Source organism: Phaseolus vulgaris, chromosome 6 (assembly GCF_000499845.2).
Source record: "Phaseolus vulgaris cultivar G19833 chromosome 6, P. vulgaris v2.0, whole genome shotgun sequence".
NCBI classification, from domain to species: Eukaryota; Viridiplantae; Streptophyta; class Magnoliopsida; order Fabales; family Fabaceae; genus Phaseolus; species Phaseolus vulgaris.
This window is the reverse complement of record NC_023754.2, coordinates 20,114,917-20,131,852: the sequence shown is the minus strand read 5'-3', so window position 1 is coordinate 20,131,852 and position 16,936 is coordinate 20,114,917. Positions and strand designations below refer to the sequence as shown.

The window sequence follows — 16,936 nt, the reverse complement described above, 5'->3', positions numbered from 1 at the left end:
ATATAGTTCGATTTAAACATAAAAATCAAATTAATTTATGGTTTGAATTAATTTGACGATTTTATTATATGTCTTCTTATTAATATATGACAGTATAATGTTATCTCATAATAATTGTTGTTATTTATTTTGGAATAATTAAAAAAGTGTTCTCTCCATGTTATATATAATGTTAAAAAAAATTTATACATATTAATTATTTTTTACATAAAAAATGAATTAAAAATAAAATATGAAGTCGTGTTTAAGGTTAAAAAGTATTTAAACATATTAAGTTTCTTCTCATATAGATCACTCACATATATAAATAAAATAACAAATAACTAACAATATTTAAATAATTAATGGTTCAATTACTATCAATTCCAAAGTGTTAAATCGCAAATCAAATGTTTCAAAAAATAATTCGAATCAATTAAAAAGTAATAATTTTAATCACTTATAATTTTTTATTGATTTTCCATTCTTCTTTTAAGCCCTTTCAAAATTATATTTTCAAAATTTTAGTACATTTATCGCGGATTTATCAGTATTTCTCCTTCTCCTGCAACTCTGGTGTCATCTTCAGTTGTGGAATGCAAATTTCCATATTTTGAATATGATTTTAAAATTAAGTTTAATTATTTTTAATTTAAAGTTTAAAACAATATAGGTAGTTGATCAGATATTAACTGTCTACAGAAAGAAACAGTTGATACGTAGTATGTTATGAACATGTACATTTGTATAACAAATAGACTTATTTTTATTGTTTATTTTGGATTTGGACTTGTTCTGTTTTTAAAAGACACATCTAGAATTAAAAGGAGAAATAGTGATGTCATGAACAAAAAAACTAAAAACTCCTATCACTAGTGTAAACACAAACTTCTACCCTTAATACTGGAAGATCCACCAATAGATGCTTGGGATGGACTCATTGGTTATGAAGAATCCCTAAATTCATTATTGCTCGATTCAACACAAACTCCATCAACAATGCTTATGAACCAATGGATAGCGTCCTTTACACCAATCAGTTATAAATAATGGCCCTCCAAATTGGAAAAGCCAGATTTCAAAAGTTGTTTCTTATTCCTGATAGAAAGATGAAACCTAGAAAACTGTTGATCGACTTTATTTTTTTCCCTCCTACTGGTCGGTCAGTTCGCACTTCAACCTACTCTTTCAATTTTCGTGCTACTCTTTTATGTTTCAGTCGCCTGATCGCTTAGTCTCTGAGAAAAATGTCTGCCGAATGGGAGTACCTGCAGTCCGACGCTCAAGTCAACAAAGAGCGTTCGGTACTCGGAGGTGTACAAGGTACTCGGAGGTGTACAATAATTAATGACGTACCTTGTTCTTGAAATATGCGTTATTTATATTATTTTAATGGATTTACCTTATTGGGTTAGATTAGTAAAGTGGATCGTACTTAGGAGCGTATTACCTAATTTTTAATGGTGATTTAATTTTGCTGACCTTGATTTGAGAGTTAATGGACCGGATATGTCGGTCGACCTGCACGAACCGATCGGCTCGATCGTAGAAGCCGATTGACTCGATCAAAGGATCCAATCGACTCAGTCGTAGGAGTCGAATTGTGGTATTAACCGTTCGGTCCATACCGGTATACTATTTCACACTGAAAAAAACTGATCATAGTGGATGCATGAACCTGAGAATTCAAAACACTGGAATATAAGTATAAAAAAAAAGGATGAAAAACCAATCAATAACACCATCGACCATTATTAGCCTAACTAAAATAAGTAACCCCAAGAGATTACAACAAATATAAAACAAACAACTCTATAAAACCAGAAGATTAGGAATATTATGTGAAGGAGTCAACATAAAAATAGAAAATAAATATGTGAGATGTATATTTCATAAGAGGGTCAACATCTTATCTTGTTGGAAATAGGAACATTTAATGACTACTTTTCAAGTAGCTTAGTGTGTTTAACTGAGGTCTGTGTATTATGAATCTCGTTGGAAAACTATAGTGATATTTTAATTGTTTTCTTAAAATAATAGTAGTTATTTATAATGCACTGTTTTGTATATTTACTTCTATAGATTGACATATATGATCTGCAAAATAAAATTTGGACCTTAAAGTGAAATACAAAGTGAGATAAGCAAGACAAATGTGAATTTTGATGGCAAATTCAGCAGATGATGCTTCCAGGATTAATAAATAATTAACAATAATAAAAATAGCTTTCAGTAAACTAAATTTGAAAAGTCTGTTAATGAAATTTAAGCAGAATAATTAAGAAGAACTATGCTGGCTTCAAGACTACCTCTGAGGTTAAAGGTATGAAGTAATAAAGAGGAATAATAGTTACTTTAGGAAAAATATGTGCTTTGCTTAGAGCAAGGTCTAAGGTACCCAAATACAAATGACAAATGAGGAAATAAATAATAGAAATAATATGAATTTGATGCATACATATAAAATATGAATTTCTTATATAAACCAGTATATCCAAGTATCAATGAATCGACAAACAAATATCCACAATTTCACTTTATGCACTGATTAAAAAACAAAATTTCACTTGGGATATGCTGCAATTTTTATGAAGCTTAAGTTAAATATCAATTAACATGGACTTATTGTACTTGTTTACATATACTTATAAGAATAGTTAAATGGTTTATAGGATGGGTAAGATGTGCGGTTGAGTGGGGTTAAGAGAGAATAAGTTTGTGGGGGATTCTTGGTTTAATCTTAGTGGAGACAATAGGTTTTTTGGAGATTATTGGTTGAATATTTTAGGTGAACCTACGAGTTATTGGTGACAAAAGTGATGGAGATATTAGGTGTTGATATTACAAATGAAATTAGGTGTTGATATGTTTTAATATTTTTCTCATTCACAACAATTTATATTTAGTTCTCAATCAATAGATTGAGTTTTTATTAGGCACATTATTGTCGCAAAGTAATAAAATATTCTTTGGGATTATAGTCACTTCTTGTTATTCTTAGCTGATAAAAAAAAAGTCACTTTTTGTTATTCCCTTTAGTATTTTTTTAAGCTTGTAGCCACCTTTAATCTCTTGAGTATTGTTGAATCTAGTTGTTCTTGGCTTAATCGAGTATTCTTTAGGAACATATTCAGTTGTGGCTACTCCCGTTAATATTCTTGATTCCGACAAGTTTTGGCTTAATGAGTATTCTTTAGGCTCCTAGTTACTCCTTTAAGTATTCTTGAATCCAACGACTTCTGGCTTAAGTATTTTTTGGGCACATGACCACTCTTGACTACTCTCTTTAGTACTCTTGACTCCAACCATTCCTGACTTAATGAGTATTCTTTGGGTATTTAGCCACTTCTGGCTACTCTCTTGAGTATTCTTGATTCCGACTAGTTTTGGCTTAATGAGTATTCCTTAGACTTCTAGTTACTCCTTTAAGTATTATTGAATCCAACGACTTTTGGCTTAACGAGATTTTTCGGGCTAATGACCACTCCTGACTGCTCTCTTGAGTACTTTTGACTTCAACCACTCCTGACTTAATGAGTATTCTTTGGACATTTAGCCACTCCTGACTACTCCCTTGCATATTCTTGATTCCAACCACTCCTGGCTTAATGAGTATTCGAATAGTCACTACAGGCTAATGTAGAAGAGTTGAAGAGGATAACATCTTTTGACGAGTATAATGTTTGTTTACATACTGAAATCCGTACGTAATAATGTAAATAAATAAAAAATCTTGTAGTGAGGTTGGTGAAGAAAATAACTTTTCAAGGGACTATTTGATGTTGACTTTGCTAGCACCTTTATCGAATATCTCTGAAAAACAAATGTAGTGGGCATTTCCTACATCTAAAAAATTAATGTGCCTGTACACACAAATATGTTTAAGTGGTACAATGTTAGTTACGTTGTATTGTGTGATTTAATACACGTTTTGTCAAATCTTGTCTTATATAAAGAAAGATTGTAAGTGTTGGATTGTTTGACGGATGAAACACTTGTATCTTAGATAATTTGTTGTTTCAATTATTCATTATATAAATGATGCATGATTAATGAGCTATAAGGTTTTGAATTTTTCCCTACCAGTACCTAAACAAAGTATTCAATTTTTTTAGCAAATGACACTCTAGAGTCTACTCCTAAAAAAAAAAAAATATTAAACCATGAAAAAAGCCTTCACAGTTGCAATTATCGTGACAACATCTTTATACCTATGTTGTGAATATTTTGGACATGTAATTTTTGGAAATGATACCTAAAATAAAATATGTATACAAATACAGATAGATAAATATGTATATAAATAAATTACACATAAATATTTTTTACTTCTATAATTTTATTATGAGAGAGTAACCTTACTTGAGTACAACAATATTTTTGCAGTTGTATTTTATTTTACAAAACCTACATGTGATTTTAGAATATTTTCATATTAGAACATACATACATTTTATCTTTTAATTATTGACACATTTAAATACGTGAAACAATAATATATATATATATATATATATATATATATATATATATATATATAACTCATGTCACTACAATTTTTTTACACAAATTAGTTGTTTATAAACGAAAAAATATTAAAATTATGATTATGAAATTTTTTATAAAAATAAAATTATGAGGATTTTATTATACTTCAATTTGTCTAACGAATTTTTATTTGGATAAATAATGAGTAAATTTGGTTTGTTAAACACTTAAAACTAATTTTATAAATACATCTATCTTGAATCTTCTCCAAACTCTTATGAATACCGAAAGTTCATAAATGTACTTATATCTTATGTCTTTTGGTAACATGTTCATTCACAAATACATATTTATATAGTCATATATACAAGATTGATGTCATGCTATAACAATTAATGTTTTTATAATTATAAAATCAAAAAATTATTTTTGTATGTGGACAATCCAGTAGCAACATTCACATGATGAGATGATAAAATTCTACACATACAATTGGAACAAGAAAAAAATAGTTTGATATATGATAGAAAAATAAAACTTACTTTTAATGAATTTTTTGTCAGTCAAAATTCATCATAGTCTTATCAGAGATATAACATAGAAAATTGATAAGAGTAAGCTTCAAAAAGCTAGAAAGAAATAAAAATAAATTTAGAAAAAAATATTAAAAAATGATGAAATTTAAAAACAATTTGTCTTAATGAGACTCATTTATGATTGTTTTACAGGGATTTAAGAATACTAATTCATTTGATTGAAGGTCAATCGATTCCTTTGGAAAATTATTTTGAACCTGTACTCGATAAAACATAAAAAATTTAAAGGTTTCTATCTAAAGAAACATAAAAAAAAATATAAATATTTCTATATTATTTTTTCTTGTTATTTAAAAAATACAAATATACATATAATAATATATCTATAATAATAATAATAAAAAGTAAAAAATACAGACTCAGTCTCTTTCGCTAGTTATAATAAAATGATTATAAAAAACAAAATCTTGAAATTTATTTTGAAAAAGTTTGCATGGTTATAAAAAACTTAATTCATACAAGTGCTATAAAAACTTTTTCTCATATTTAAAAATTAAAGAGGATATTTTACTTATATCATATATCAGTAAATATAATATGCAAATTTTAAATCATTGGGAGGATAACGCAATTGCGCGACTTTAATTTTTACAATTGTGATTGAAAATATCTTAATATAACATGTGTCTATTACTTATTTAACCAGTTTTTGTATATTCATCACGGATTCTATTGAACATCAATTTAAGTGGTTAACTTTTATACCAATTTCGATTCATCCTATTAAATTAACTAAAATCGAAATTACATAAAAAGTATTTCATGTTTTTTATAATTACATAAATAGTAATAAAGTGGAATTGCAAATTTACAAGGGCCAAGTTGTGAAAAAAAAAAGAAAATGAAAAAAATGAATTTTTTTAAACTAATAAAATAAAACATATAAACAGATTTGATATTTTCCGTAAAATAAAAAAACAGATTTGATATTTTCCGTAAAAGAAAAAAACAGATTTGTATATTACATCACACACGCTACAGTGACGGTTCACTCCTTATGTGCTAATCCATATTTCTGGTTGAAACCTGGTTGAAGTGTTGCACAGTATGATAGGTGGAACCATGATGGCTGCGTATTTGCGTGTTCCCATGCTCACCTTCTCACAATCTTCCACGGCTACGACAAGGAGATGCAGAAATCAGAGAACTCGTTGCTCCGTTAACGCCGCCACCAACACAGCCAAAATTCCAATGCCTCCTCTCAACCCTAAAGACCCATTTCTCTCCAAGCTCGCCTCCGTCGCCGCCTCTTCCCCCGAAACGTTCCTTAACCCTCCCCGGAACTCCGACACCCCCCCTTTTCTCGACATCTTTGATTCCCCCACACTCATGGCTACTCCGGCTCAAGTAATTATATATTCATTACCACTTTCTTTCACTGTTGTGTCAATACTGGGTTTGGTTAGGTTTTTTGGTTACATAACGTGCTACTTACTACTTTGTGAAAAGATTTGAAATTAGAATTTAGTGTCCCAGCTTTTTTATTAGAATTAGTTAAACATGCGGTGGTGAAAGAGATTGAATAATTTTTTTTTGGAGAAGTTGTGTTTGGTTAAACTTTTAGATAAATAGATGTAATATGAGAAGGAAATGAGAAGGAAAAATGAAATAAATTTGAACTTATGCCCAGGTTAAAAAATCATCTCCTACAGAAGCTAATATGTAGAAGTACTCGTTGCAATTGGTTTATGTATAGGTTGTTACTCTTTGCTTATCTGTTGGTGTAACTCGAACAATTGTGTGGTTTGAATTAGGTTGAAAGGTCTGTTTCATACAATGAACATCGGCCCACAAGGCCGCCGCCGGACCTGCCTTCGCTGCTTCTCAATGGTAGAATTATTTACATTGGGATGCCTGTAAGTGTTCAGTGGTGCTTTGATTTTTGTGCTCTTGCATTTGGTTCTAGTTAATATTTTACTGTTGTAATTTGTACAACCTTATATGACTCTTTCTGCGTTTCAGTTGGTTCCGGCTGTCACAGAGCTTGTTGTTGCGGAATTGATGTACTTGCAGTATATGGATCCTAAAGAGCCAATTTATATTTACATAAATTCCACTGGGACTACTCGAGATGATGGTGAAACGGTAATTTGTTTCTGCCTTGCTGTTTATATGAAATGTTTGATGTACCATGGGCTCTTTTTTCATGTGCTTTTGTTATCTGTGGTTTAAGATAATCTGTAAAGCTGACTGTCTGCCTTTCTCCTTTTTTATCCTCATACATTTTGAGTTCTTGCGTTCAGGTAGGCATGGAGACAGAAGGTTTTGCCATTTATGATTCAATGATGCAGTTAAAGAACGAGGTTTGTTTGCTTTTATTGATTATCTACTTGTGTGCCTCGTTGAGTTCTATTAGTGATGGTATTTGGTAGTAATGACGCGAACAGATTGTGGGTTGCCTTGGGTTTCTGGAATACTTGAATAATGATTGGGAAATCATGGTATCAACTTTTGGGTGTTTTATGGATACCTTTTGCTACTGGTAGCATGGTGGCAATTCCTTGTATACCCCACTTTAAGTTTTATTGGTATATGACCTGGCATTAATGTTTATGACTTAATCAGAGTAACTTATTTTTAAACAATTATGATGGACAGCAGGGTAATTACCTTTCTTCTAAGCATTATGCATTCTTATTCTACCTTGCTGAGCTGTTTTTTTTCTTTCTTTTCACTAAGATTTTGAATATATCTTTTGTCGTGTATTTGGCTTTGGCATCCTGAGCAGATACACACAGTGGCTGTTGGAGCTGCCATAGGTCAAGCCTGTTTGCTACTTTCAGCAGGGACTCCGGGTAAACGCTTTATGATGCCACATGCTAAAGGTAAAGTTGGGATTTAACTTTGTAGCTTTGTTCCTTTAATTCCTTGTAGATGTAATAGTTGTCTATTGATATCTGTTTCAGCTATGATTCAGCAGCCTCGTATCCCATCTTCTGGGTTGATGCCTGCAAGTGATGTTCTTATTCGTGCAAAGGAGGTTAGCCTACATTGCTTTTTCTATATTGGAGTTTTTATCATTAGGAATGACAAAAAACTTTGTTCCTCAAATGGTTATGGTTGTTTGGCAATCAGCTTGTAATACTGCCTAACTATTTTTCTCGTGAAAAGAAGTTTCAATAGAATGCTTTATTCATGCTGAAGCTTTTATAGTACGTCCAATTAGAATTCAAGAGACTCATATAACTTCCATATTTTAAATACAACCTCTTGATGAAATTCCTTGGTTGCAGATTTGCCCCAAATTTTTTTGCAATTTTTCTTTCTTTTTAAACCTAGTTTCGATGAGTTTTAGAGTGCCTTTCTAGTTTACGATTTAATACTTTACCTTCACTCAAATTTTAAATGTAATATCTTGATGGAATTCATAGTCACATATTCGGCCATATCTTTGAGAGCAATTCTTCATTTTATATAACTGTGAATCAGAACATCTTATTTTCCCCTCCTTTCTTTCTCTTTGATTTTTTTATTTTAACCCTAAACAATGTCTAATTTTATCTTTAAATCTGTTTATTTACAATCGTTTTATTTTGCAGGTGATAATTAACAGAAACAATCTGGTTAAACTACTGGCCAAACACACAGGAAATGTGAGTATCATGCACAGGTAGTGAATCTCATACATATTCAAGAAAGATGAGGTCAAATCTTATATTTCTGTTATTTGCGTTTTTTCTAAATTACCAGTCAGAGGAAACAGTTGCTAATGTGATGAGGAGGCCATATTATATGGATGCAACAAAGGCTAAGGAATTTGGGGTCATTGACAGAGTAAGTGCTTATTTATGTAGTGTGAATGGGTTGTCTAGTATATTCTCTTGAACATGCATTGCTGACCAAGCCAATGCTGGAATACTGTTCCCAGGTTCTTTGGCGTGGCCAGGAAAAGATTATGGCAGATGTTGCTCCTCCAGAGGACTGGGACAAGGGTGCTGGTATTAACATTGTAGATGAATTCTAGTTCCTCTTTTGTGGATACGTACTTGTCAATGTAAGTGAATCATATTTTCCTCACTCATTTGGTCACTGTAAAATGTGGAATCTTCGGTTTTTTGTGACAATGCTTCCTCCTTTTTTGGGGTGGCCGTGGGGGATACAAAGGGGTTTGCTGCTTCAGTTTTGGCATTGAGAACCAAGTGAAGCTCCTAAACTGCTGTGAGAATGCAGCATACATGGTGGTGTTAGGAAAAGTAGAAAACGAGCTCTGAATTGTTTAAACAAAGATGTAAATCCATATTAATTTGAACTAGTTCAAAACATATTTATTTTGACTAAAGTTTGTTTTTGAAGCAGTTTAATAAATAATGTTTTGCTATCTTTCTTTGTTTAAATTATGCTCATAAAGTCCAAACGAGGGATGGGAGAAAAAAATAAGTTGCTTTTGATTCAAATGGGAAACTAGTTACTTCATGTTGAATTTCTATGGAATCCTTCTACTATATATGGCCTGACAAGTTTATGTGACACTAGCATACAATGATGTGATGTGTATCAACTATCTAAAAAATTTTCCTTGAACATCAAAGCGACAACTTGATATTCTTGTCTGCATGATACATGTCTCTCTGATTTAGTTTGCTGTAGCTTGTTAGTTTTTTTAAAAATACCGAGAGCAAAGTTTCACTTATTTTTGTGATGTGGGGTGTGTGATCTGAAGTTTTATGACGATGCTGTATTTTTCAGGTCACATGTTTCGGTAGGATTTGTTTTCACTGTCTACGGGTCCAAAAATGTTCCACAGCTTTTGACAGAAAACTGACCTGTTGGTATTTATGAGGCGAAGTGTGCAGAAGGAAGAAAGTAGATGGACATTTTACTAAGAATGTCAGGGAAAATAGACATTGGTTCTGATCATCCATGTGGTCATATACAATGTTTGGTTCTGATCATTGGTTAGTCATTGGTTGTCACCCGATTTTTATATAGGGACTGTGATTGACGTTTATCATTATACAATAATTTATAATAATTTTGTTTCTATATCATTCAAACCAGATGCATCTTTACAAATTACGTACCACCCATTCTATTATTCAGTTCGTTGTGTAGCATTTCTTACTGTGTTTAAAATCATTAAACTGATTCAAATAATTATGAGTTTTGCAAGTTAAAAGCTCTTTTAAAATGATATAATTTTAAGAATTAGATGTACTTGTAGTTCATCCGGCCTACAAGTAGTTGTACTGACATTTCATTATTTATATCGTAATTAATGCACACCAAATACATTTGCTTTATTTTGAAGTTGGAGCATTCAAAACGTTTTTGGGTTAATGTTCTCAACCAGCTATGTTCACCAAAATTATTAATAAACTGCTTTTTATCTCGAAATAAAGCCCTAGATTGAAGAAGCTGGCATCATGTGTCAAAATCTGTACAATTTTTTTTAACCAATATAATGCCATGTGCTATCATTCTTGCTCCACTACTATTGATTTTGCCATCTATAACTTGTATAATACATTTTACTAAAGTTGTGCTATCTTGAGTGTATGATATTGGAATAGACAATTTTATTTTAAGGAAGTTTGTGTTATCAAAACACGATTTTGTTATTGTAGTGAAGTCATGAATTTGTTTAGTATAATTAGATATTGGTTACTTTTTTTAATTAAGAGTTAAGTTGTGACATTTTAATGTATGACAATTTTTTTTAAAAGTTTTGTTTTATATTTATTATATGTATATATAATTTTATTTAACAAAAGTGATTGATATTTTTTATTAATTAGCTATATCAAAAAAAAGTTATGACAAATATATATATATATATATATATATATATATATATATATATCATGTGAAAAAAATTTAAAAAAATGAGTAAATTGAATATGTATTAATTGAACTTAAAAAATTGATTGTATGATATATAATGTGAAAATGAGTAAATAAAAAGAATTAAACATATTAACTTGTATTATCTATATATTGACTATTCTTTCTATTACGATCATTTCAACTTGACTTATTTGAAATTGACTCCATCTCATTATGAATCCGATTAGTAGTCGGTTGTTGTGATTTCTAATGTTGCATGTGGGAGTTAAATATGAAATTTGATCTATACCAATAATTCTCATTTTGAACCGGATGAAATTGGATCTCATTAGCCTTGTAAATGTTGTGGAAGCTATAAATTAAGGGGTAACCAATATCATTATTTATAAATGATAAATCAAAGATCTTGAAGATATTAAAATTCTTTAGAATCACATCACTATTCATTTAATTCAACTATATTTTATGAACATCACAAATTTTAAATTTTGTTGATTATATTTTTGTACATAATACATTATATTATTGTTATTTTTTTAGTAAGATAATAATATCTCCAGGATAATGCATCTACTTGGTTTTGCTATTTTGTTCAACAAATCAAAATTTTATTATTTTAAACGATGAGATCATTTTCTTCAATATGTTCCTTAGCATAATTTTTTAATATTTCATTAAAAAATAAAATGAATAATTTTTAAAAAATCCCCCTAAACAAAACAATATAATATTTTATTAATTTCCATGTTTTTAATATATGTTATTTTGACTTAATTATTAATTTTTAACAAATATTTTTTTTATAAATAAGTTTTTGGTATAAAAAAATATCAATCACTTTTCTTAAATAGAACCGTATATATACATTAAATACAAAATAAAAATTAAAAAAATATTCAGGCAAAAGTCATACTAAATGACTTGAATTCCATTTTAGTTGATTAAAACTAAAGTCATACATTAATAACCTCACTTTGATTTTAATCAAATAACACGAGATTGTGCTATCCTAACACATATTTACTTATAATTAAAAATAAAATTAATGCAGGTAATTTCAAATTTTTTCATGCATTCAATAATATACAATCAAATTGAACCCCTTTTAAAAAATTCCCAATATATAACCATGCACATATGCAATGTTGCAACAAACAATAGCTCCTCATCGACGACGTTAAATATAACCCCAAAAATAATTGTAGTATTTGTGGGCTACAGTTACAATGAGTTATCCAATCACATTCCGATTGGCACTGTTCCTCTCATTTTCTCTCACGTCGTCATCATCCTTGCCACCGTTACCGGTGTTTTCGAAGCGTTACGCTCCCTCATCTTCTTCCACTTCCCAAGCAACTCCCTCTGACTTGTTGTCTCTGTTGGGTTCCAAACATAACTCCTCAGCTGTGAATCCCGTCGTAGCACGTGAGCTCAAATCATGCTTCAAATTTCTCGTTCCTTTCTCTCCAGTAGAGCCTACTCACCGGAAGTTGGGCTTCGGCCGGTCCAAACTCGCCGGCTCAAGTTGGAGAAAGCAGAACGAGCTTATTTGGTGGCCGCCGGAGGCCGTTTTGGAGCTGGCGCGTCTCGCCGTCGATTCTGGCGGCGACCCCGACGCCATTCATCGCCTTCTCGACCCAACCATTATCCCGGTCAGTTTCTTTGGCTTTTCTCTTCGGATACTAATGCCTTCACTGTCATCTAAACGCGTGGTGTTGTGAATTGTGATATCGTAGGTACCTGATTGTGAAGGATCGAAGGAAGAACGGTGTGTGCTCACTAGAACTCCCTATGGCAGACGCTTCATTTGTGAGGTTCGTTCAACAATAGATGGAAATAGCTCACATTGATAGATAGAGTACTTAAGAAGGTGCATTTCTCTCTCGAATATTGCAGGAACTGAACCTGTATATGCAGTTTTTGTTTGAGCTCATTGTTGATCGAGGTCCTTCTGTTGGGTTGGATGTTACCTTGAACCGGTTTGATCTGTTCCATGGTCACCTTTTTCTTGCAAAAAACTCAGGAAGACTTGGGATCTTGTATGTTCAATTGTTAATAGTAGTGATTCTGATGCTTTTTCTGTGTTTGTATACTTTTGTCTTGTTTGTTTCTTGTTCAGAAGGGGGATTTGTTTCCACTGTTATATGTATTATATAGATTACACTTAATTCACATTTTAAGAATTTTTTAAGTTTGTCGCAGTTAAGAATGCTACAATTTTACATTTGGCAGATTCCATGCAAAGGAATACCCATCATATGATAAACAAGTGTTCCCGTACAACATGGGTTTTTGTCAGAGAGGTACATTCTATCATTCTTCCGTAAATGTTATGCATGGTTCAACTGAGTTTCTTCTCTGTTAATCTTCCAGTTTGTTATAGGTTGTGTTTGGAAATAATGTACTATTGTATTGTCTGAATCTTGTGAGAGTTCTTCATTTTTTTTTGTGTGTGAGGTGAGGGTAAAGACATGAGATGAAGAGAAAGGGGAGAACCTTGATGACTTGATGTTCCTAATTTTAAGACCTCTAGTGAATGGCTTGTGTGTGTATGTATATATATATTTTTGGTTGTCTTTTCTTTTGATGCTCAACTTTTAGAAAAAAATGTTTATTTCATTTTTTCAATCCTTTGTTCCTCTTTCAGGGTCCAATGTGACATATGATGATTCAATGAATCTGAGAAATATTCTCTGGTTGGCTCCAAATCCTGGTGATTCTGACGAGTCTTGGGTGGCACCGGGTATTTCCACTAAAATTACTTTATCTGTATAAAGTTTGATTGCTTTTTCATATGGCACTCTCAAGTTTCACACTACATTTTTATGATAATAAGTGTGTCAAACGGTAAGTCATCAATCTGTCCAATAAATTTTTTGGATTATTGTGATTTGGGAACTTTAATAATAATCCTTTAAGTGATACGTTGCATGGTGGTAAACAATGCTTTGAAATTGATCTGTTACTTTTGTCTTTTGATAATTTGGGATGGATATTTTCCTGTGTTAAATTCATCCAGTAGTCGGTTTATGTAGCCTTGTGGTTACCTGCAGAAAGTCCTCTTATTTATTACTGCATTATTCAAATGAGATTGTGATGCCCCTTAACTTTCCATGGTTTGTATCAAACAAAAACCAATGCGTATTAGGAAATCATAACTCATCCTCATGAGACCAATTTAGTAAAGTTGAGTTTTTGGCCTTATTTCTAGTTGATGTAGGATCTCCAACACACCCTTTATGTTGAGGATATCATGCGTTCACACCAAGGATATCCAACGTGAGAATCAAGGGAGACCCGATAGTAGGTGGCACGATAGATCCAAATCTTGACTGAGATAGGATCTGATACCATATTAAGAAGTAAGTTTAAGCATAACTCATCCTCATAAAACCGACTTATAAGTTGAGGATTGTCCTCACTTACATATTGTGAATTGACTTGACCTCTATTTTACGTGAGATCTCTAACACACTCCCTCATGTATATAATATAATTTGGCCTCATCTTTGATCGATGTAGGATCTTCAACGGAAATGAATGCATAGCCTTTCCATCATCACACATTTAGAGCTCTTCCAAAGAGTCATTCCTCAAACCCAAAATCCAAAACAAAGAAGTATGACTAGAAAAAATGAGAAGGTGAGTGATAAAGTCATTGATTTGGTCGCCTAGGTTATCCTGACAAGATCAAATTTAAGAGTTGAGTTCTTATAATTAAGAACTTCATGAAGTTCTTACAAAAGAGAAAACTCAATTTTCTTTGTTTTCCACTATAATTAAAAAAAGAAATACGAAATCACATTAAAAGTGATGAAAATGGGCTTAAACAATCACGTAGCCCTACTACTTAAACTCTAGTCTATCCATCCTTCTAGATCATATGGATTTGGACTTCATATGTTATCTTCAAATTGGGCTCAAGTCTTCATCAATATATAGAAATAATATATTTTCACGGGCCTATCATGCAACTCAGTTCATTAAATTATAAAAAAACCCAAAATTACATTGACCCCATCAAGATCACATCATTTTAAGAAGTGAAGTGAGTTTAACTCTATTTCATTCTCATAAAACCGACTTGTAAGCTGAGGATTTCCCTTACTTATATAATGTAAATTGACCTTATCTCTATTCAACACCCCCCTTACGTATATCCTGTAATTTCGTTTTATCTCTAATCGAGGTGGGATCTAAAAAAAATAAATACATAGCCTTTCCATAATTAAACGTCTACAACTCTTCCAAAGAGTCATTCCACAAATCCAAAACAAAGAAGTATGACATTAGTGCCATCATTTCAAGAAATCAGTACAATGGCTTTCCTATATATAATCAGCACAATGGCTTTCCTATATATAATACATTGTGCTGGAGATCTCACAAGCGAGATGAGATAAAAAGTATAATATGTAAGTGGGGTAAATCTCACCTTACTAAGCTGTTTTTTTAGGATGAGTTACAATATGGTATCAAAACTTATCTCTAGTCCCACACATGAGATCCATGCCTTGGTGTTGGGGGAGATTTCACATAGATTAGAAATAAGATCAAATTCTAATAATTGTAAGGATAATTTAAGTTTAAATTGAGTTCCTAATAATTTCTGCAGTAATTCATACTTCACTTGCAAGTGAACACACTTTTGTATACTGTTCACTAACTTTTTTATCTCTATTTTTTGTTTATTTTGAATACAAACTGGATGCTGAACAACTAACAGACGTTCAATAACTAGCTTACATAGTAAGTGAAATAAACTAAGGAACAGTAGGCGAGGTTGTAACTGTCGAAGAGATGAGTTGCATAAGAAAAAGGAGGGAAACTAGACATCTTGGAGATCAAAATTTTAATTGGGAGAGCCTGGGTCCTTTCTATAACCTCTTCCTCTTCTTAGTTAGAGTTGCACCACATTTGGGCAAGATCTGGATTACTAGAGTTCATTTGTAATTAATAATGCATTTTCTTCACTCATTCTGATCTATTTTTTACCATTGATAAACTTTTCTAGGCTGTGATAATTAATCATTGGCTTAATAATATCAATTGCACAGGTGTTCTGGTAGTGCTGGATGCTCGACCTGATGGAATCTTATACAGAGATCTAATACCTGATTATGTAAAATTTGCAAGGACTATATATGAAGGTTCGGGTTTCTGTTTCTTTTCTGCACTGCTGCTTTGTGAATCCTGAAATTTTCTCAGAAAGGTTGACTTTTTTTTGTCTGTTCTTTCACCTTCTACACTCCCTGTAGATGATCTTGGGCATGTTGCTGTTGATGTGAACTACTTGAATGTTGGATCTGGAACCGGAAATTATCAAATATTCATATGTTGATGTTGTGATCAGTTCATAAACTGACGTACTTTCACTTCCCAACGACACGCCAGCTTATATAAATGAAGATTGGGTGCCTCTTTTTAGCTAGAAATTTCGATGTGCATTTTATATGAAAGAGAATCATTTCACACATTCTTATCCTTGCGTATGTAAAGAAACTTCTTCACCGTAATATTCATTTAAAATTATTAGTAAGTAATCTAGAAGGTTGAAATAGATTTGTGATGATTTTATATTTTTTAGACTCAATTTGTTGTAAATATAGCTAATGTTTTTTTTTATATATCAATGTACAATAGCAGTTAAAGTGTATTTTTTTTCTTAGAAAGTGAATACAGATATTGGAGAAAGAATGGGGGAGACTGAATGGAAGAATGAGGAGATACAAATGCAGCTGTTGAACGATAAATTGAAACACACAGATACACTTTGTTTTATATATATATATATATATATATATACATTCTGTCTTTGCTTTTAAAACTAGTTTATAAAAAAATAATTTTTTATGCTGAAATTTTGTCTTATTCCATTTTTTAGACAGAGAAACTTGTCCAAATATCCTTGATTACAGATTAAGTAATGGTCATATGACAAAAACAAATTATAGAATGAAAATAAAAAGTGGATTAAGAAATTCTCTTGATGTTTTTTTATAATTTAGCCAAATCCAAAATTAATCCAGGCCGAAGCATAAGAGATTAATCTTAATAGGAATAATATGCAAGAAATATGTGTAGTGCGG

General features: G+C 31.5%; 2 protein-coding genes across 5 annotated transcripts; both read left to right on the top strand.

The window, feature by feature from the left end:
- The first annotated feature begins 6,007 nt into the window (after positions 1-6,007).
- On the top strand, positions 6,008-10,057 carry LOC137831673 (ATP-dependent Clp protease proteolytic subunit-related protein 3, chloroplastic). Its single transcript, XM_068639442.1, has 10 exons — positions 6,008-6,410; positions 6,818-6,919; positions 7,026-7,148; positions 7,307-7,366; positions 7,792-7,888; positions 7,970-8,043; positions 8,603-8,656; positions 8,754-8,837; positions 8,932-9,057; positions 9,750-10,057. Exons 1-9 carry the CDS (start codon positions 6,111-6,113, stop codon positions 9,025-9,027), a joined length of 990 nt encoding a protein of 329 aa, XP_068495543.1. The 5' UTR covers positions 6,008-6,110; the 3' UTR covers positions 9,028-9,057; positions 9,750-10,057.
- Positions 10,058-11,965: 1,908 nt separating this feature from the next.
- Positions 11,966-16,503, top strand: LOC137831672 (uncharacterized). Of its 4 annotated transcripts, XR_011084463.1 has the most exons (9): positions 11,998-12,499; positions 12,584-12,661; positions 12,744-12,886; positions 13,080-13,150; positions 13,495-13,590; positions 14,059-14,209; positions 14,370-14,489; positions 15,905-15,997; positions 16,106-16,151. XR_011084463.1 is itself a non-coding variant. In XM_068639441.1 (7 exons), exons 1-7 carry the CDS (start codon positions 12,074-12,076, stop codon positions 16,186-16,188), a joined length of 990 nt encoding a protein of 329 aa, XP_068495542.1. In that variant the 5' UTR covers positions 11,966-12,073; the 3' UTR covers positions 16,189-16,503. The 4 variants fall into 4 exon arrangements, 1 of the variants encoding a protein (XP_068495542.1); XR_011084462.1 differs by lacking the exon at positions 14,370-14,489 and having other exon boundaries at positions 16,106-16,503; XM_068639441.1 differs by lacking the exons at positions 14,059-14,209; positions 14,370-14,489 and having other exon boundaries at positions 11,966-12,499; positions 16,106-16,503.
- The last annotated feature ends 433 nt before the right edge of the window (positions 16,504-16,936 follow it).

Coding starts and splice junctions, on each gene's coding strand:
- LOC137831673 (XM_068639442.1), top strand. CDS start 6,111: ATGATAGGTGGAACCATGATGGCTGCGTATTTGCGTGTTCCCATGCTC. Junction 6,411..6,817: donor TCATGGCTACTCCGGCTCAA/GTAATTATATAT, acceptor GGTTTGAATTAG/GTTGAAAGGTCTGTTTCATA. Junction 7,367..7,791: donor TGATGCAGTTAAAGAACGAG/GTTTGTTTGCTT, acceptor CATCCTGAGCAG/ATACACACAGTGGCTGTTGG.
- LOC137831672 (XM_068639441.1), top strand. CDS start 12,074: ATGAGTTATCCAATCACATTCCGATTGGCACTGTTCCTCTCATTTTCT. Junction 12,500..12,583: donor TCGACCCAACCATTATCCCG/GTCAGTTTCTTT, acceptor GTGATATCGTAG/GTACCTGATTGTGAAGGATC. Junction 13,591..15,904: donor CGAGTCTTGGGTGGCACCGG/GTATTTCCACTA, acceptor TCAATTGCACAG/GTGTTCTGGTAGTGCTGGAT.